At 43.5% G+C, this 21,797-nt stretch overlaps 1 protein-coding gene across 3 annotated transcripts in view; it reads left to right on the top strand.

Annotated features, from left to right (window-relative positions):
- Positions 1–21,797, top strand: part of BCL11B (BCL11 transcription factor B) — a 94,838-nt gene that overhangs the window by 24,390 nt on the left and 48,651 nt on the right. For 2 of the 3 annotated variants that reach the window (XM_010711898.4, XM_010711897.4), the window contains exon 3: positions 16,555–16,770. The exons of the other annotated variant lie outside the window; for it this stretch is intronic. In XM_010711898.4, coding sequence (XP_010710200.2) covers positions 16,555–16,770 — 216 coding nt within the window. The remainder of the gene's footprint in view (positions 1–16,554; positions 16,771–21,797) is intronic. 3 annotated transcript variants of the gene reach the window in all.

Here is a 21,797-nt window from a genome sequence, read left to right as displayed (position 1 = left end):
CACACAGCAGGGCAAAATAGTTTCTTTCAGCTTTACCTGCAAAGGATGTTTCCTGTCTCAGCGAGGGGGTTTCCCTGGTGGAGGGATTTGAAAGGCAGAAGTTTTCAAGTGGTCTCAATATGGGGCCCCACAAGAGTGAGTGTGGGAGGTGAGGGGGAAAAACAGCAGGAAGAAAAAAGGAGAAAAATCAAAAAGAGTTTGGGAAAGTACCTTAAAATGAGGACAGTCCCAATCCTGCAACAAACTCAATGTCAAATCACAACCTTATTGGCAGCAGCGAGGGTTTTGCCACTGGCTTCAGCAAAGGCATAGTTTCACTCTTTGCTTGCTCCGAGCTGCAGATACTCAAATGGTCCCCTTGCGTTCAGCGGGATTAGTGACGTGCAGTAAGTTAGGCATGTCTGTAAGCGTTGGCAGGCTGAAGATCTGCGCTGGTACTTTCAGACCAAGTGAAATGCATGTGGGATGTTTTTAAAGAAGAAAGTGCATGGGAGTTTTAAAAAAGGAGAGTGTAGCTGAGCCTGTCATTTTTAAGTGCCTTGGGGAAAAACCTGGGTTGCTATTAAAAATATCGGAGGACTAATGTGTTACTAATTGTGTGACAATTATCTTCTTTAGAGCATTCGATTGCAAGTCCCGAGAAAATAAAAAGATGAGGATGAATGGCTAGAAATTCAGGCCTGTGTTTCAGTTCAAACGTTTCTTTTTTATGAAATAGAAATTAACACAAGCCAGGAGGTTCACCTTACCATGGGTCTTGGTTATTCTGCTCCTGGAAGTCTACTTTTAAGTAGGTTATTTAGAGAATTAAAAATGAGCAACAACAAAGAAAAGAAGCTCAAACCTAGTAGCTGTCTGAGACCTCTATATGTGGCTTTACCACAAAGCTCTTAAATTCTTGTTTAAACATTTCTCCAAAGCTGTTACTCAGGAAATAAAAATGTGTGCTGTTTGTCTACAGCAGATTAAAAGTTTACCTTTAATGTGACAGCTTCTCAAATCTAGTGTCGGAAACATGCCTCTATTTTATGGTATTGTGAAACAGGTCTGGACCAGAAACAATATATTTAACTAAGAGAGAATGAGATAGAATTTGTGGGTTTCTTTTTTACTCTTTAATGGTTTATAACTAGAGACCTCTGCTATGTCTGTCTGAAACATTTGTGATACAAATGGCTAGCACATGTAAGCCACATTTTGAAATTGAACAGCTAACCTTAAAAAGTCTTAAGTTCAGCAGAATGCAACTTTTTAAGTCTATGGATAACTCTGGCAGAGGAATCTAAAGGTTGTTTCCGCCCCCCAACCCTCCCCCCCCTCCCCCAAAACATTCATAATTTCGGCCGTGGAAAGCTGAAAGGCAGGCGAGCTCTGAGAAGGCTCTCACATCTGCCTCAGCCTGTGCGCCGATTCCCTGGGGTCCCATTTATAACAATCTAACAAGATAGAATCTGCCTTTGAGTATCAGTAAATATGGCTAAAGATCACAAAACTGTACTCATAATTGTTCAAGACTAAAAGGCAGAATATAGCGTGTGATTAATGTTTATGGTACAGGGCCTCTTTGTGGAAAGAAGATAAAGCAATAAACCCCAAAACCCTCTAAAAAAAACCCAAGACCCCACTGCAGTCCCCTCGCACTCCACTGCAGAATGCCTTTTTTTTTTTTTTTTTTTTTTGCAAAGTTCTTCATTCAGGAAGAAATATTTAAATGGGGGCAAGACATAGATGCAGCACTGTCTGTAAGAGATCTCTGGCAGGGGCACCTGCTTGTGTTGGAAGGGGTGGTGGATTGGATGAAATCTCCATTAGCTTTGCTGCGGCTGGGATTTGTTCAGGGCGAGGGGCAGACGGCAGTAAGCCTGACCCTCACCCAGGTGGGGTGTTGCATCAGCATGCAGGCTGTTCCTCTGCAGGAAGCTTGGGAACTCCTATTGTCCTCACTGTTGGGAGGTTTTGCTGCTGTCTGGAAAGGTTTATTTTTTGAGTGATAGTGGGTGGAGAATGCAATACAGATGGATATGTTTCTCTCTTTCATTAGCTCTTTTAAAGTGCTTGTTTAAATGCATTCAGTTTGCTTTTCTAAAGGTTCAAATATCACTGTTAAAAAGTAAAAAAAAAAAAAAAAAAAAAAGGTTGGTCTTTGTAAAAGCCTAGGCAAGGGCTTTGTTAAAATTCTGGTCCTGAAGTGGCAGAGGTGACTCTGGATATGTGCTGCAGGGCAGTTGGTGCTGGTTCACATCTAGGGGTGGATCCCTCTGCAGCACAGAGCCTAGACCAGGTTGTGCCTGGAACAGGCAGCATGGGGCTGACTGGGGTGAGGTGTGACTGGGAATGAATGTTCCATACTTTGGGGAGCAGTCTGAAAACTTGGAGGACTAGATGTGCATTTGCTCCAGCAAGGCTTGTTTTTTACTGGAGGAAACAGCCTGGTTGGTGGGGTGAGACAGTAATCTAGGTGTGCAGAGCGCTGTGCTAGCAGAAATACCACTCTGGTGTGCCATTATGGAAGAAACTTGGCATTTCTAAAACCGTGCTCCAGTACTTTTGTTTTCCACTCAGGCCCTGCTCAGTCCCTGCACTTCTTCCAGCCCTGGCTCGGTGATGGCAGTGCTGAATAGAGCTTACCTCTGTCTCTGTAACTCTTCTTGAGGCAGATCTTTGTGGCTGACAGGTAGAGCAGGGAGACCATCAGCTCTTTCCCTAAACCTACCATCCCACCTTTGTTCCTGAGAGTAAAGCAAGCCCAAGGATTTGTAGTACTCATCTGGCTCCTGATGTTGGTTTTAACCCTCCCATCTCTTTGCCAGTGCCAGCTTTAAATTGCCCACAGGCGACATGCAGGTAGGAGCTCTCATTTCTCAGATGAGGCAGAAAGATGTGGATGGCTTTCATTTTCCAAAGTGCCTGGCTGCGTCCAGAGGACCATGAACAAGCCCAAATCTCTCCAGGTCTCGGTGCCATTGGCAAGTCATCCCTTCTCCCCAAATTCCTCAGAAAAATGGTTGGATTAAACAAAGTGAAATCACAGGGAAAGCACCTGTGAGGGCCAAGATGCTGCTATTCCCTTCCCCGGCCCGCACTCTGCTCATGAGGAAGGATGGAGGATGGGAGGCTTCGTGCCACTTTCCTAAGCCTCAGCAGTGTTGCTGCCATGGGCACGGTGCCAGCAGATGGCTTCTGCCTCCTAATTGAATAAGGATCTTAAGGAAATTTCGCTTGCGAGTGTGCGATAGGGGAGAAAGGAACCCCTGGAGCCAGTGCCCTGGGTAAGAGTCTGTCTGAGGTTTGGGGAGCCCGGCCAGGACCCTCTGCCCTGGGTGCCCCCAAAAGGAGCTGGGTCTTCTGGCATTGCATCCCCACCACTCAGCGCTGAGGAAGAGGAGGAGGCTGGGGGGGGGGAGGAGCAGGGGGGGAGAAAAAAAAGAAAAGATTTGTGACAAAATCATGCGACACCCACGTAAATATTGCTTGTATGAATTGGGTCCTTCATCTTTTGTTAGCAGCAGCTTGTTAATTAACAGCAGATTAGTGCTGCTTTCTTCTGACACATGAATGTATTTTGGGCTAGAAAATACTTGTACTCAATAAAACTGTGTGACTGAACAATTCAGAAAGTACCAGCCGAGCGCCGTAATGGATTCCCTTTTCATCCCCTCCCCCCGCCTCCTCCTGCTCTAAATGCAAGCAGATTTCTGCAGTCTAGTGCAGAAGAGACATGTTAAACACAGCTAAATAAATCATGTTTACTCTTGGCGTTCTTGGTAGTGAAAAATCTGTTGGCTGTTTTTACTTCCTTATTTCTCAGCATTTGCTTCCTACCTGTTTTTGAGCGTGTGCCCAGAAATAGTAGTTTTGTCAAACGAACAGATGATGCCAAGCAGCAGTTCCCTCTGCCAAGGAAGCTGCTGGATTGCAAAACCTGGTGACTTTTTCTAACGGTGACACTGAGATCCTTCCCCCCAACGTTAGGATACAAAATAAATGTATTAAAATCTGGAGAAGGAGAAAATGTAACTAGATCCCAGCAGTTTAAGAGCCCAGATTAGGGAAAGCTGAACTTTTACTGCAGAAGCCCTTCTAAAGCTGTTGTGGAGGTGAAAACACTGGAGATAGCACTAATCAGAACCAGACATTTTCCCTTTCTTGTTACCATTCCGTGTCCCCCCACAAATGGGTGTGGATTTTGTTTCAGTGATTTTTTGTTTTCTGCACCTGGGAGTGAGAGGGAATCAAGACTTATTTTTAGGTGAGCTGGCCAGCTCCTATTCCCTGAGTGTTGCTCGTTAGTGAGGCCTGTGTAGGATTATTACTTGAGCAGGAGCTGGGGAAGCAGCTTGAGCTCTCTTAGTATTGGGGGGCTAGTGAAATCTGTTCATACAGATGTTTTGTGAGACATCTGCGGCAGTCAACAGAACTGCAGAGAGTATGACCAAAATGTAGCTTCATGCCAAGGGATGGAACCTGTCCTGGACTCTAAGGGCTCCTCTTTGACATCAGGTAGCAACTTTTTAACCTGCTCTTGTCCTCCTTTCAGTTGTGATCTCAGGTGTCAGTGCTTCCAGATACGTTCAATGCATGTCGTGAACCTGGTGGACTCTCCCTGTTCGGTTTAAAAATTAGAAGAGAAAAAAAATTGTTTTTCCCATCAGAGCTTTGCATGTATTTACCCTTTGATCACATTGGAAGGGCCTTATCCTGTCTCCAGAGGAGCTTTAGTTCAGCTTTCAGTAGTAGCAGAGATGCGGTCTGTGCTGAACATTAGCATTTTAATGGCTTGCTTAAAACCACTGCTGCTCCACTCTCCAGGCTCCAGCACAGGGAAGTCCGGCTCTGGGGTTTTGCAAAGCTGGTGCAGGCGGCGATGCCCAGCGAGAGGGATGGGGATGGCCCAATGGCTGTACATTATTAGTGCCGTCAATAATAACATGTCTTTAGAAGCCAAATTAATTCCTTCTTCCTCTCTACTAAGTCCAAGAAATGCCAGATCAGTTTCAGAACAGGAGAAAAAATAAACAGAATCAAAGTTTGCATGTTATGATTCCTGTGAATTTCTGGTGGGAATTCTCCGCGATAGAAATGATATTTCCATAGAGGCTTTGGCTGCCGGTTTGCTTAATTACATTAAATAGTGGTATAAACCTCGGTAGAACATAAACCTCTGTTACAGCCAGTCATTACAATATTGAATCATAACGAATAATGATACCAGTGCTAACGTGTTACAACAGCCTTTATTATATTAGCAATTGGAGTGTTATTTAAAACATAGTTTGTTGTGGTGGTTTAGGTGTGCATGTATATTTTCTCTGATCACCTATTAAGAGATTGAAGACTGGATTTGAATTTATTACAGGGAAATAAAAGAGTTGCTTAGAGGAAGAACTATTAGATCACTGCCTGTGATTTTACAATTTGATTGTGCTTGTCCTCAAGGAAGGTTCGTAACACTTACTTTGGAAATGCCATCTACATCTAGAAAATTAGGGTTAAAAGGACTACTTTGTTGAAACTAATTACAGGCTAGTTCAATTTTTTAGTTGGTGACATTTTAGAGCTTTTGCTTGTAAAGCAAGAGGTTACAGAAAGATTTGGTTAGGCTGTGATGTACAGCAATGAGCTGCCGTGATGTCTGAGTGTACTGACATTTTCATCAAAAGCAAAACAAAAACCTAACAGCCTTTATTTTACCAGGGTGATAGATATTAATTTAATACAACTTCCTTATTCTGAATGTGGATATTTTAAGGAATTCTTTTGCTTCATCTCAGTTTGTACACTATGCCATCTCTGTTCTGTTCTCGTTTATTTTTTGAATACACTTTCCTAGGTAATCAACTTCAGCTTCCATTTCTGATAACAGAGAGCCTTTTTGTGTCTTACACTTTCAACTTCTGGACAAATGTACTATTCTGAGCAAATAAATTGATGAATTGGGAGTTATGAGAGACTTCAGCCCAGAAAAATTACATCTATGAAAAAATGTCCTCTACTGAGAATGGTTCATGCTTTCCTGAAACTGGCTTTGCTCTTGGCAGTTTTGTGTCATATTGAAAGGAGTCAGGGGTTGTTTTACTGTACTCGTATTTGACTTCTTCAGGTAGGGTTCGGTAATCCTATCTGAATAGCACTGACTGAATTCTGGGTGTCTCAGTCTTTGAGTGAAACTTTTCATTGTGCTTTTCAGCAGCAGGAGTGGGATAGGTTTGCAGCATCCGTCCTCATGTAAATGAAATGTGGCTTTTTCTAGATTATTCCCCCTTTTTAACTTACATAGTAGTCTGAACTAGACCCTCTGAGTTCTGGTTTATTTGTCTACTTTTTTTTATTGATCAAGATCATGTTATTTGTTTAATTTTCTAGCATCTTTTCCATTCAGAGAGTATTCTTTCTCAGTTGTGCTGTTGTCCAGTAAATCGAGGACTGTAGCTTTACATCCTTAGGTTTCCCCTAGTTTGGTGGGTTGTTTTGCCTTCTCCAGTTGATTGCTCTACTCATTTAATTTGACAGTTTCAGTTATGAAATTTGGGCCCACTTGTACACATACAGCAGGAATGCTTTTCTCCAGAGAGATCCAAAACTCAGAGGAATTCCTCATTTTCAACATCTCCATGCTTGTTTTTCCCGTTATGATCACTCATCCTGATCTGCCTTTTTAAATTTGTCTGGTGCTAGTGAAATGCTCTTCAGTCTGTGTTTGTGCTCAGTTTGTGTTTGCATAAGAGCAAAATTGCAAGTTATGGGTAGGCACATTAATGTGCCCCCCATCACCCCCAGGCTCTGTGAAATCATATATTCTTTCGCACTGGACAGGTAGGCTGTCCTTCACGTTGGAATTCAGCACTTATAAGGTGCCTGTACTTACATTGTTTTTGGCAAGGGCTGAGCCATAAAAACAAGATCTGTGATTCTTTCCCAAAACTGTGACTGTGTATTAAGTTAGTCCATCTGTGCTTTGCAGGGGCATTGGCATCACCTGATGGTCCAGCAGTGAAACAGTTAATGGTGCTGCTGCTTAACATATTGCTGTTACGGAGTGCTTTTGGTTTCCAGAACACTGAACAAAATCAGGTAGATGTCAGTAGTTGATTTTCACCGATGGGGAAACTGAGGCACAGAGTAGAAGAGTGACTTCACCTGCATTACTTTCCCCAGACTCCCCCCCCTTCCAGGAAATATTTCTGTGACCAAACAACTGAAGACCTGCCACGGTCTCACTCCTGCCTGACTCCATCATTGATATTCTGCCTAAGGACACTCATGCGCGGTGCAGTGTTTGCAGCTGTGAGCAGGGCATGTACCCAGACAGTCAAGACAGAGGTGATGTCCACCAGTGTTAATGGCTCCTGGAGGGCTTTAGCCTCTTGTGTATATGCTCCCAAGGTCAAGTGCTCAGTTTATGCATAGTGATATTTTCTATACTATTTTGCCTTTATAACTGTTGAGTGAAACAGCTCTTTCCATCCACCGAGTTCCTTTATTAATTCCAGGGCTTGTTCCATTGCTGTGATCATCTGTTGGTGTGGTTGTATGTTTTAATTACATCAGGAATATTTGCTGGCATACAGAAATACTCACGTTGTAATCGGAACTAAAAGCTTTAATCCCCACAAAGATTTTTATGACTATTGAAACTCCCTGGGACTTAATTATAAGAGTTGGGGAAAAAAGTTGGGAAAATTGATGAACTGTTTATTGTCAACCCTTTATGCCTTTTGGAAAACAAACTCCCCAGATCAGGGTGATTATTGTTATTTGTTAGTTTATTGTGGTAGCTTCTGGACACTGCAGCTCAGATTGGGGCATCATTGTGTGAGGCACTTGGAGGCCCCACAGCGAGAGCCGGGCTCTGCTTGGAGGCACTGCGGGGCCGAGGAGGGCAGGCATGAGAGGGTGGGAAAGGGAAAGCGGAGCTTCAGGAGAGGATGTGGCTCCTGCCCTGGGACGTGTACTCACCCAGATCCTGTCTTCAAGTGTATCCTCTGAGCTGAGAAAAAACTCTATTTTCTTGTGTTATATTCACATTGCATCTGTTGATCTCCAGTGTTTTACTTACCGTTTAGGATATTTCAGGCCCAATTCTGCACTCATTTCCCCTCCTCACCCTCTTGGTTGCTCTCCATAATGAGGGATTACCATCGTCTCTGGGCAAAGCCTTGTATGGTGTCAAGCATGGTGGGGATGAGTGGCCCTGCAGGAGCTCCTTGGGGACCCAGCTTTTATAGGGATACCGCAGCATCCAAACCTCAGAGCACGTCCAGCCACAATCGACACCTCTTTTGCCTAAAGGACAGGTTTTGGTACTGTGCTAGCAGGCTGCTCCTGGAAAAACACCCGGTTTCTTAGGTAAGTGCAAATCCCCACGGCCTGCCCACAGTGGCTGAGCCTGTAAAACACTATGTGCAAATGTGTGGACGATCTAAGATGTGGAATTTTATGCAGTGAGAAGAGTTACATGTTCGGAACAGGATATTTAGATATATTAGGATATTTATTAACCACACGGGGTGTTCCAAGCTCCATTTATTTATCTTTGTAAAGTGCTTCCAGATTTTTGCGTGGAAGGCACTAGAGAAATGAAAGGCGTATTATTATTATTATTGTTATTATTGTTGTTGTTATTATTATTATTACAGCATCTAACTACTGACAGGCAACCGCAGCTGCATGCTCAATTCAAGCCACTTAAATTTAGGGCTGATTTTTACAATATTGACTCTAAATACTTTTTCCCATTGACTCTGTATGCTGAAATGTATGTTCACCTGCCCTGCTGAAGTATCATTATTCCCCAGAAATATGTAAATGGGGGGCTTTTAAAGAAAGAAAGAAAATGTGGCATAAATATTAAGTATTCGCATTTATGTGGTAGAACTCAACTGCCATTTAAGAAGGGCTTCAAAGCAACTGACTGCATGAGCTGTTAGTTGCTTCTGTATCATTAAGAAAGAAAATGCATTGATTAAAATAAAGACAAGGAACCTCAGAGACAAAGGATAACGTTTACGGTGTTCAAGGGTCTGGCACAAAGCTTCGGAAAGCCCAAGAAAAGGAAAGCTGAGCTTCACAGTCAAGCTTTTTAATCACCATGGCTGTGCACAGCCACTGCAGCATGTGTGTTATGTAATATCACACTTCTCCCTCCCACACGCACCTAGAGACAACAGGCATCTTCTAAAGGTCTTGGCATTATGCAGAGGAAAGTCTCCAAGCAATACCTCTGTGTGCGTTTAACCTTATCTTTACTTAGATTTCACCATTTCTTTCTTATTATTTTTTTTCCCCCCTTCTTCTTTTTCCCCCCTTTCTTTCATGTAGTGCAGCAATAGTGGATATTTTTGTATCTCTAAAAATGGAGCAGATAAGGGGGAAGAAATCCCATTAGCTCCATGATGTTTTTTCACGGCGACTCTGAATGTTCCGGTCATGGCCGTTTTGTGCATTTTGTATAATTGTCCTCATGCTGTTGTATTGTTAGTATTTTCTTGAGCAGAGTGGAAGTGTTACATTCTGAAGACATCAGCTAACTATTAAACGGTACCTAGACTGTGCTTTCTTTAGGTTTTTAAATAGGAGGTAATTAACCAGAGGTTTTAAAGCTCTGCAGAAAAGCCAACAGGCCTGTGAAACCCCAGGATCTAATAACAAAGCAGGTGAGTCGGTTTTCCAACATCCGAAGAGTTTGAAGACATCCTTATCCTCACTGTTCTCTGAGTACTAGAAAGAGCTCAGCCACATTTCTGCCTTGTAGCTGAAGGTAGCCCTGAAGTTAACTGGTGTTGTTTTTTTTTTTTTTCCTAAAAAGAAAAAAAAGAAGGGATGTCGCTGGCTGCTAATTAGATGTATTTTAACTGCAAAGTCATTTTAGCAGCTAATATTGTTATTATGTGCTTCAGTGTGAATCCTTAGTGAAGCTATTAAACTGTGAGAGCCTGAACTTATCAGACATTTTGTAACGTGGCTGGATTTTTGTATCCTTATTCAGAAACCTGCGGGGAGGGGAGGACCTTTCTCACTCCGGCACAGAGCACATTTCTTGCCAGCTGATTACCAGGGTGGGCAGCCGAGACCTTTCTGCACCTTCTTTTTGTACTTTTCCCCTCTTTCGTTTCCTGGCAATACCATTTCTGCTTTGTGCTGCACTCCCTCCCTCCCCTTGCATGCAGCAGCCGAGCCCTGCCATGCACCCTGTAGCCGAGGGCAGGGATTTATCGGCAGGGATCGGCTGGGTTATTCAGGATACTTTTGGCTCCTGCCGGTCACATACAACAAGTTGGTGGTTTGTGGGAGCTGCTAGGCTCTCAGCATCAGGCAGGCTCCTGCTTTTGAAAAGCAATAGCCCACAGCAGACGGTGGACTTAGCCATCATTTTCCTATCAGTTTCTCACCCAGGCTTCTTACTTTGTAATTGCCGGGTTGGGTTTCTCAGGGTTTGGATATTCTTCCCTGGTCTTATTACACTGGTTGCTGTTATTCTCCTTCATGCTTTAAAACAAAGTGACTGATACAATATCCAAACTGATGAAAAAGAACGGGATTTTTTTCCCCTTTATTTGCTCAGATTTGAATTGGGTTATCTGCCTATCTTGTTTATGAATTTTTGTGCTGTCTTTTCTGCACAGACTGTGACTCCCAAATCTTCCACAGCTCCATTTCCATATTCCTGCGTGCTTGTTCTTTGTTAATCACTTGGCAAGCGCTTATTTGAATATTAAAAATTTCTTTAATCATCAAAGGCAGGAGCACAGCTTCATGAATATTCATATTTTTTTCCTCCTCAGACTGGATTCTAGTTCATTACCCTGCAGTAAAGCCAAACAGTCATCAATCGCGCTCATTACAGCCGCTGGCGTTTTGATTGGCTGCCTGCTGCTGGTAGCCCGCGTCCCCCATCCTCCCGCTCTCCTCCATGAGCTGTCGTGTACCTGCCAACAACAACAAAAAAATATCAACAATGCAAGAATAAATTTCTCCGGTTGAAAAACAACTTTGCAAACTTGTCAAACAGTCCTTGTCACTTTTTTTTTTTTTTTTTGTTTTACACCAAAAATTAAAAAAAAAAAAATTAGGAAGGAGAAACTTGAGCTTTAGAGATGAATATTTGTCAAGAGAGTTGACGTAAGTTTCATTTGCATAATGACTTTGTACTTCTGCATTAATAAAATTTGCATATGAAGCCATGTTAATTACTCCTGATCATGCTTTTTGCATTCATGCATAGTAATTTTCTCCGACTTGTGAGAATTAATGTCTTGGCATGGGGGGAGGAAGGGGGGGAGTTGGGGTACTGTCAAATTTCTGTGCCAGTGCCCCTCATATACGCTCTTTCTCCTTCTTGTTCACCACGTCACTGTTCTTGATCTATGACTCATTTACGCATTATCATTGGAAATTCTTGGGAGAAAGAAATCAATTCAAAGGGAATCCTTGTCTGCCAAAAAAATAATAATAAAAAAATTAAAAAAAAATCCCTGAGCAAAATGTACCCGAAAATCCCTTCACTGCCCTGCTTCTTCTCTCCCCCACAAGCCTTTCCCTTTTCAGCTTGTGTAAAGTTTTTGTCTCAGCAGAGCATCAGGAGCTGGTGCAGGGAAACTGCTCCAGTATCTCTGGTAGAGGCTGGTGTGCAGGTGTCTGTGTCTGAGAGCTGTGCTCTGTGTGTGAGTGTGTACAACAGTGTGTCTGCGTGTATTGCAGTCTTTCTGCCCTCTCTGGGGATGCTGTGTGTGTTTGGACTTGCAGGGTGTGCATGCATTGCTCTCCTGGTTCCTGTTGGAAATGTTTGTGTCTTTGTGTCTTACTGATGTGTATGTGCATGTGTGTGTATGTGCACGTGTATGTTTGTGCACGTTTAGTTCTGTCAGTCCTGTTGGTGTTTGTAAGGAAAGGCATAGTAAAAAGATAATGATATCATGTGGGAACAGTCCGTGGTGGTGTAATGCAGATGAGACAACTTGTTTTAGAAAAAGCTTGGAAAAAATCTGTTGGAAAGATTGGTGAATAGATCTCGCACTTCTGGCTGTGTCTGTTCAAGGCTGCTGCAATGGTACATGTAAAACTCATCTCAGAGCATCTGCAATACACTCCTTGAACACGATGGGCACAGGGCAGAGATGAGGCTGCAGCCTGCAATCTGAATTTGTAGCTGTTCACTGTCTGAACAGATGTTTTTCTTTTTATTAAAAGAGAGTTTTTTAATAATGGAACTGATCTTTAGTCTCTAACCAGCTATTGATTGATTTTCCATTGCCAGACAGGCACGTGGAGACACACAAAAACTTGGTGTGTGTGCTGTTAAAAGGCTTACACGTCTGTGTGTGCACACAGACAGCCACCCTCCCAGCAGGCACGCAGCACCCTGAGGGATGCAGCAGCACCACAGCTACCTCTGGCTGCATTTAAACACAACAGGAGATGCAAAGCAACATCCTTAAAATTAAGATCAGGTCCCCACTCTGAGATGGGACATTGTGAATTCTGTTTGCAGCTCCATCTTTGTGCTTTGCCTGGGGACTTTTCTGCAGATGTGCCAGAGGAATGCGGTGTTTTACGTATACCATGTCATATGGCCAGTCGTGCCTAGGCTCAGGGAGAGGGACAACAAAAGGATGCAATTTGTGCCTTGATTGTGCCTTTTGTCGTGTTCAGCTAGGCTCTTATGCTCATTTCCATCTTCTGGGGTCATGTCCAATTTACCTTATTTTCTTCTTTGCAAGTTTAGAAATAGCAGAGAGCAAAGAATTTCTCTTAGCAGCACTGGGAAGGCAACACAACCTGGGAGCTGGTGCCATGCGCAGGCAGTATTTGCTGAGCCTGTTTAAAGTATAAGGACAAAATCCTCCTTTACTATCAGCAATGCAGATCTTTTATTTGTGCTGTGACAGCCTCTGTGCATGTTCCACACTCATGGTACGTGCAAAATTCCTCTCGCATCCATGCAGAATGATTGCAGAATATGTAATTGAGATCTGCAGTGCAGGTGAACAATTTCCCAGTTCTGATCCAGGAAGAGACTCAAACCTCACCCGCCATGTCAACGTGTATGGAGAGAAGAAGAGCTGCACCTGTGTGCACACTCATCCTAACTGGTTCAGATTTTCCAAATCAGCCCCTAAGATTGCACCACTGTCCTTGCAATGTGCTCTCTTATCTTGCAGACTGTGGTTCTTCCCTTTGTGACAGCCAAGGACTCACAGGAGTGTTTGCTTTTTGAAATCAGCGTGCAACGTGATGTGGTCAATTGGCTATAGGGTTTCAGAGACTCTGCAATCCCTCCCTTGGTGCTGTGTGGGTTGAGAAGAAAACTCTTAGCACCTCCTTAGAATAGCATCTGTCTATCTACCTATATCTGTGTATGTTATCTGTTTGCGCATTTTGTGTATGCCCATTACCTACAGCAGTAAAGTTGAGGAAGCATAGAGAACAATGTGTTCATTTTTGGCTTTAAATAGAGCTTCTGTGGGGAAAAATACCACAGAAGAGGAGCTGGTTAGATAAAACATGGACATGTTCTTAGCAAACACAAGCTGAGTACCACTGTTATGATAGCTATAAAGAGGTGATACACACCTAATGATGGAGTGCTCCTTTTCTCTGTTCCTTTCCTTGAGGGAAGTGGATACAATCTCCCTCTTCATGGTTTGCCACTCAGTCTGTTTCTAGAAGACAATACTGTTATATGCGACAAAGAAGCTACCCTAAAGTGGTAGCAAAGAAAAAAAGGAATTGTCTGGTTTACTTCTGGGGGAAGACTTATCCCTCTGGTCTGGCAGTCCCAGGATCATTGTCTATGATTGGTGGTGGAACTTCCTGAAGGTCTGCCAGAGTCTTTGTCTATTCTTCTTCTCCCTTTTTTCTCATTTCCTTTCTCACACTAGATTAGCACATTTTAAATTCCCTGATATATAATTCTGAGGATAGAAAAAGGCCTTCTGAGTGACATCTGCAGTTCCATCCCTTCACTGGCAACCTGATTATGTAGGTTCTTCCAATAAATTTGTTAATGGCTGGCTGGCTTGGACCAACTATGTTTGTTGGAAGGATCTTACAGGATTCATTGAAAGGGAGTTGCACTAGATGACCTTTGAAGGTCCCTTCCAAGTGAAATGATTCCATGATTCCTTTCTCCAGGGGATTACAAACCTGTCTGAAACCTTAATTTCTGTTCCATTCTAGAGGAAATGTATTGGTTAAGAGCAGGGAGGGCCTCTCTTGGTGAGCTTTTAGCATAGAATCATGGAAGTATAGGCATCTTAAACATTGCCAGGCTGAGTAGATCGTATAAAATCCATCACTAACAGAAAGATGGGACCCACCAGGACTAGAGGAGATACAGTCACATTCAGGGTAGTGTCGTATGCTAGGACCTGTGTACTTCCACATTAAAACCACGTGTAGTTGTGGTTGATGGTGTGCTTGGTGGGCTTCATAAGATTCCTCTGTATGATGGGTCCAAACTCCAGTGAAAGCTGTTGTATGGCACTTCAATGTAAGAAGGGCTGAGCTACTGCAGGATCTGTGCCCTTAGTCACAGACATGCCTAGGTGCTACAGAAGATGCAGATGCTCTGTGCTCCTACACTAGTCCAGATTTCAAGATCACAGCTTTCTTGGCAAGGATGAGTACCTATGAAGCTCAACTCAGCCTACCCTTGCCTAGTTATTTTTGTAATGTTAGGAATAGAAGATGCGATTGTTAGGTAATTGTTAGGAATTTTTGTTATGTTTTCTTTGTTTCATGGAAAAGAACGTTATTCCGATATGTTAGAGTGGCTTCTGTACATAGAGAAATCCATGTCTGATATCAATTTGCATGTACCTAGCACGCCAAAATGTACAGGCTAGATGGTAGTTATCATTACCTGCCTGGGTAATATTTGCAGTGAGATCAAAACAGTTGTAAAAGCCAGCAATTGAGCCCCAAAATAAAAGATCCTCCCTTTCTCCATGTGCCACAGAGATGGCTTCTATTTAAAGCCAGTGCTCACGAAAAAGCACAAATTTTATCCTTGATGCTTGAAGCCCAAGTATTTACACAGGGAATTTAGACTCTTCACTTGTGGTTTTGGCAAAAGCTTCACACAAATGTTTTGCACTGGTGGTCTCTTAGCCATTTAAGATAAATGGCAAAATCAAATGCAGTCCTTGCAGACTAGAGCGCTGGATGCTGTGCCAAGGATGAACTATTCCTGTTTGCTTCACATGTGTAGCTGTCAGATCAACACGTACGCTCAGTATCTGAACCAGGATTCTTGAGGTGGACAGCTTCCCTTCCAAGTGTTGCTTTTCTAGGGCTGGAGGAAGCATGGGTTAAAGTATTTCTTCTTGCTGCCATGGCATTGCATGTGTATGCAAGGTGCACATATGTGCAGAACAAAATTGCCACCCCCCAGAAAAGGAGAATATTTGCTAAAAGATACCCCACAATTAACACATGTATTTCCCGATGTAAATGCAAGGGAAACTGTTGTTTATGATCTACCACTGTGTGGTAACTGTTGGCAAATGCCAGCTTTTTAATGGTGACCACTTCACCACATATCTTCATTTAGAAACTGCCTCTGATTAGTAGCCTCACTTTATATAATAATTAAGTGGAAGGAGCAGTTTTAAATAAATGGGGTAGAATACAGAGCAGTGCTGTACTCGCAGCTTTCCTCTAACTTCTGCTGCTTTTGCACCGGCCAAAGATGTGGGTCTTCCTGACTCTGTGCATGTATGTCTGTTTGTGCCTGTCTGTATTTATGCAGGTGTACACTGATATTTAAGGCTTGTGTCTGAGTTTTCTAAGCCGCGGAGCTCTGCCTGTACTAGTGCCAGGAGCAGCGAGCATTTCCAGTGGAGCAGGAGAGAGGTCTAAAGACAGCTTTGAAATGGCAGGTGATTCCTAGAGGGGTTAAAAATAAATAATACTAGTGGAAGTTACAATACTGTTTTTTAGCTATCGGGAAAAAGGTTGCTCCATTCTTTGCAGGCTCAACAGGGAAGCAGTGTGCATAATGGGAGCGTGCAGAATGCACAACTGGCTGCGGGTCAGGCGGGCAGGCAGCACAGCAGCCCGTGAATGCTTCATTCCAGGAGCTCTGCTCCTGGCGTCCCTCCGAAGCCATTTGAGCTCAGAGTCACTGCACTTTGTCTGTGCTGCCGTGTCGAGACCGCTTCAGCAGCAGCTCGGCAGAGAGCCTGCCCGGTTTTGTGTCAGCTAAATGCATTAACACAGCCGTAAAACAATAATCTCCCTTTTGATTTGGTCCCTGAGTAGTGCTGGTGGTGACGCTTGCCGCCTCTGGCTCTCCCTGCACTGGGACTGGCTTTGCCCTTGCTTCGCCCCTCTCCGTGCCCAGGCAGGCCCAGTCTGGGCTCACGGGACCACTTCTTGCACCCTCCCAGTTTGCTGCAGGCTTGCATGCCTCAGCCGGGCCCAGGCAGAGGTCAGAGCGAGAGTGTAGCGTGTTAGGCAGCCAGCCCCCGCCTCGCCTGCTCCCCCTGATGATGCCTCCTCTGTCCCTTCAAACTTAGGTCCGACTGACAGTTTTTTCTATTGTTTTTTCTCCAGGGCCGTCCAGGCCTGCAAACCTGCCGGGGGCTCCCATAGCTGCCTCCTCCCACCCTCACACATCCGTCATCACGTCACCTCTCCGCGCACTGGCCTCTCTCCCGCCCTGCCTTAGCCTGCCCTGCTGTGGTGCACGTGCAGTCTCAGTTGGCGGGACTCAGACTGAGATTCAGACTGAGACGTCAGGTACATTTGGATGTCATTGTCAGTTGTCAGGTAATAGAAACATTTCTTTTGTTGTTGCTATCTGAAGGTCAGTAGTGCTGCCAAGTGATGTCATCTTTGCTATGGGAGAACTGCCTTCTCTGGGTTGTATGGGGAAGGCACTGGAAGTGTCCCAAACACCCTCTGTTGTCCCTCTTGCCCCCTGCACCCTGGCAGAGTATGGGAGCGGGAAGGGGTGTGCGCTCCCTCCTTTCCCCCGTCCCTCCCCTCCTGCTTGTCACCGTCAGATGTCACCAGCGGCTGCTGGGCCGTTTGTGCCACATTGTGAACAAATGTCTGAAACTCTTCGCAGAATGTGATAGCCTGGTATCAAGATTTCATCTCTCTGGGCTGTTTATTTTAAGCTTAATTGGATAACATTAAACATCTGAAGTCTTTCCCCTACCCCCTCTTTTTTTTTCTTCCCCTAATCATTTGTATTAAAGGCTTTCCTCCGCGTCCATGTGCACGCAGGATGTATGTGCTCCATGCACTTCTCTCCTTTGCTTTGAGAAAATGCTCCTTGGTAACTTGCCACGCATCCCTCCCTTCTTCCCCATCAGCTTTTTCTTTCCTTTATTCCTTTTGGATGCCTGACTTTTGTCACTGTGAGGAGGGGAAAGTGATGTGGAAATGAGGGCACGCTCAGCTCCCCGGAGAGGATGGGGACATATTGTTGCCAGACCCCGTCATTTCAGACCCAGTGATCTCTTTGAAATCAGTGGGTGTTTCTGAGCATGGCTCAGTTGTAGGATTGGGTCTGTGGTGAACTGCAGGCTGGAGAGGTGAAAATGGGGAAGGCTTAAATGAAAATACAGCTGTGGCAAAATCTACAAGCATTTAGACTAATAAGACTAACTGTGGTGGGCCAGCCCTTGCAGCCTTGATTCATGCTGATGTGCATGGAGTTTTAATAGAGAGCTCAAAAAATATTGGAAAAATTGTGTCTGAGGACCAAAGGATTTAGAGAGGTCACATGTAAAATCTTTGTCAAATGGCTCCTCCTGTTCCCCCTAAGATGGCCAAAGTTAACTATGCTCAATATATTCCTTACAAAAGCAGTTGTGCTGCTGCAGTGTACTGTATCTCACAGGAAGGTCTCTGCGCATCTGAATTTGCTGTAATAAACCAAGAGTAAAAGTTTTTCATCTTGGAAGCCCTCTGTCTGGAGCGACAAAATTTACTCGGGAGGAGACTGAGAGGGGTCCTGTGTAGACCCTGGTAAAGCTTGTGGTGCACGAGGCAGGCTCCTGTGCCTCCTGACTGAGGCCCAGACATTTGTGCTGGCCTGGCAGCTATGTGTGGCATGGTGTGACATGACCAGCATGTCCCAAGGACCTGGTCTGACTTAGTCATGCTGCCATATACAGCGTGTCGGTATGTGTGTGTTCGTTGGGCTCCGCTTCATCGACCTCAGCAGACTGACCAACTGACCTGAGACGGGTGTGGAGATGTGCTCTTCTGCGTGATGGGCACTGAGTGAAATAGGTGCACTGCTCTCCCCAGCTGATGAAACAACCGGGGCTGATACGCTTTCCTGCTCTACCTTCACAGAAGCAAACTGCATGCAGGCAGGTAGCTGTAAGAGTGAGCTGGCTTCCCACTGCTCCTGCTGCCAATAGCCAGTGGGGAGGGAAGGAAGCAAAATTAAAAAGGAAGGAAGGAAGAACTGATTAAAGGAGGTGGGAAGGCGAGGCTTTGGTATGTTACATACTTTCAGTTCTCGCTTTGGAGCTAGTTTTCAGTAGTGTGTTTGCTAGGAGAAGGATGCCAGCTCTGCGGAGAGAGAGACCTGTTATCATGGCTTCCTGTAATTACTGCTGCAGTCTGTGGCACTTAGAGAATAGGTTTTATCAAAGTGCATGCTACATGTTTATGACAGTAGTTGGTCAATCTCTGCTTGAAAGAAGCATTTTCTTTCCTTGAAAAAGAGATTATATCTTTTTAACTCTTTCTTAGCTCCCTCAGTAAATGAGCCAAGGCGTGTTTTAAACTCTGCAGTAGGAGTTGCAAGATCCTTCTAGCACTTGAAATGTTTTGTGGAAATGAAAAAAAGTGAGTTCTTTGTGTTGACTAGTAATCTAGGGATGATCCCTGCATTGTGCCCTCTTTTTTAATATAGCCATTTGCAATAGTTACTTGCTGCAGCTTTAGAGATCTGCTTGTCTCTCTGACTTGATTAGCCTTTTATTCTGTCAGCCCTGTTCTTGCTTCTGAGGAATTGTTTCCTTCTTTTAACAAAAGCCATCAACAGTTCCCGCCTCTCCTCCTCCTTCATCATTTCTTACCTTTCCTGTTTTTCAGCATTCATTTAATTCAGGACCTGGAGTTTTTCAGTGCAGCCCTCAAGCAGGCTGCGAACCAGAAGGCTGGAAGTTGCAGGTATCCCCAAATCAGGCCCTTGTGTCCCAGCGATTTTGTGCTGGGAACCCAAGATAAAGGCTTCCAGTGGATTTTGGGGTCTGCAAGTGTAAAAACTGCATTTTGCAATCTTGGACCAGGACGCAAGATTGCTCAGTGAGCTGAGTAGCATTTAGATGTGCAGATGGGAGGAAAGTCTTCTGCCTCAGAGCAGTTCGTGATTTGTAGGGAATGGGGCTGCTGGTAGCTACTTCAGTCACAGTGGATGATGCTGGGAAGTCTGCTTGGATGTCCAGCATTTCTCCTGAGGGCGTTGGTTGTAGTCCCTTCTGTCTTTGTACCTCTCTTTGTGTTCAGGGCACCACAGTGTGAGGAATTTGCAGGTAAAGACCTGTTTTTTCTGTGATTTTTAAAATACCTGCCACTGGAATAGTTTCTCTCTCAGTCTCCTTATTTATTTATTTATTTTACATCAGCGACTTCTGTCTGCTTAACCGGGTTCTCCTGTTTAAATGTTTTTAGTGCCTATTTAATTAGAAGTTGGAATAGAGTCATGAAATTCACGGGATTGTGTAGCTTGGATCTAAAATATAAATGGGCAAAGCATTCATTTTTGCTTTACCCCTTGCCAGATTAGGGTGCTTTTCTGAGTCTGCTTTTTATTTCATTTCAATGAATTGCAACTGCTAAGAGTAACTGTAAAATGCAAACAGGTTTTTTTTGCACAACAGAGACATGCAAATGATTGTTAAGAGACGTAATTATGTAAAGAAAAGTATATGCCTGTATGTGTGCACACATACACTGCTATGGCTTTTGTGGGGCTATTTTTTCACAATATATCTTCATAAGGCTCTTTCTATGATGCTGATTTATTAATATTGTACATTAAGTCTTAAATTGTCAAAGCTGCCTAAGAGATTTGGATGCCCGTTTCCCATTAAAGTTAACGAGAAACGAGCTTTGCAAATCTCAGCACAGAAGTGCATGGCACTTTACATTGTACTCTCCTAAGAAAAAAAGCCTCTGCCCTGAAGATCCTACAGTGCAAAAGCCTCATGAGAGGAATTTGGATCTGCATAAGATGAAGTGAATCTCGGTGATACAGATACTTTATCCCTTCTGCCTGCACTCAGATACATACCTGATCCAAAATCTTTGGATCTGGTCACATATGCAAGGGTTTTATACACCTCTGTAAAGATAATTAAATCTGCCCAGTACACAAACATTCAGCCAACCAGTGAAACTGCTTCCTTCCCACATGTAACTGATGGAAGGAGATGGAAAGCAATTACGATACTCAGTTGCATACATAAAAACAGCAAGTGGGCATAGGCAGTGGTGATTAATGGATGGGGCTGTGAAGCTGAAGATCTAAAACAGGGGAAGGCATGGGGCCATAGCTCAGAAAAGTGAAACAAGCTCCTTTTAATTAAAGGAGTCAGCTGTGTTGTCATTAGGACATTCTGAAAATCACACGATCATGTTGTAAAGCTAATATCAATTTATTTGGCTACTGAAATTCAACTGACTGCTATATTTCTGTTTTCTTAGCAAAGGTTAAGGCAATAGTAAAGATAAAAGAAATACCTGTCAGTAAATAATAGGTTTAAAAAGAATATTTTCCCCTCCTTCAAGTATATTACAGAATTCATTTTGTGTTCATTTTATAACTGGAATCAGACAATAAGAAAAGCTAGATTAGACCACCTTGCTGTATAAAGCTTGCTGCAATTAATACAGGCTGTCTAGAAAGCAGTATTATTTCAGAAACTTTTATATTAATGATAAGGTATGTGCTCGGCACATTTCTTACTAGGACAAGAAGAAAACTTTTGTTCTCTCCAGACTGAGCTTTATTAACACAGGAGGGTCAGTGGAAAACAAAACAGTAATCACAGCAGAGAACGCAAACTCATCTGACAACAACCTCCTAACTCATCTAGTCTCAGGGCAATGACTGATCCATTACTCTTCATTTTTTGCTGAGTGGAATCTTAAAAAAAAACTCAAGTAAAATTTAATTTCTGATTGGCTGTGGGTGCTTTTTCAGGAGGAGAAAGAGGAATTTTAGGTGAATGTGTCTGAGGTCAGACAAAGACTGAGGGCAGCTACCCTGATGCCCTTTATAAATGTATAGTTTCATTTTACTGCATAAAAAAAGGTTTGCTTAAAGTACTGGCTAACGTTCAGGAGAGATGTCCCTATTAGTCATGGTTACGTCTATTTATTTATTTTAGTGAAATATTTAGTGCATGCTGTAGTAGAATTGACTTTCTGCACAGTACTTACAGAGTGCAGGGCTATATGAGAGATGTATGTGCTAAGAACTGTTATGCATCAGTCTGTGAGTATGCATCTATCTTTTCATCTATCTATCAATCTCTGTGTTCACCCATCTATCTGAGTATTAAAATCATATGTGACCTGTCTGTCTGTGCAGCTCTCTGTCTCACCAGATATTAAACTCAGATCTAAACTCAAAATAGATGGATCTAATCACAAACTTCTTTTTTGACTCGATGGTGTGTTTGTCAAGAAGCAACGAAAGAACCTTAAGGGAATGAAGAGTCAGACAAAATTAGGGTGCTGCATGGGGCAGCAACGCTGGCAATTTAAGCATGGCTGAGGCTTTGTTCCAGGCAGGCTCCCTATCACTCTAACTTTGTAAGTCC

The sequence above is a fragment of the Meleagris gallopavo genome, chromosome 5 (assembly GCF_905368555.1).
Source record: "Meleagris gallopavo chromosome 5, MGAL_WU_HG_1.1, whole genome shotgun sequence".
Classification (NCBI taxonomy): domain Eukaryota; kingdom Metazoa; phylum Chordata; class Aves; order Galliformes; family Phasianidae; genus Meleagris; species Meleagris gallopavo.
This window is presented reverse-complemented; position numbering and strand designations above follow the sequence as displayed.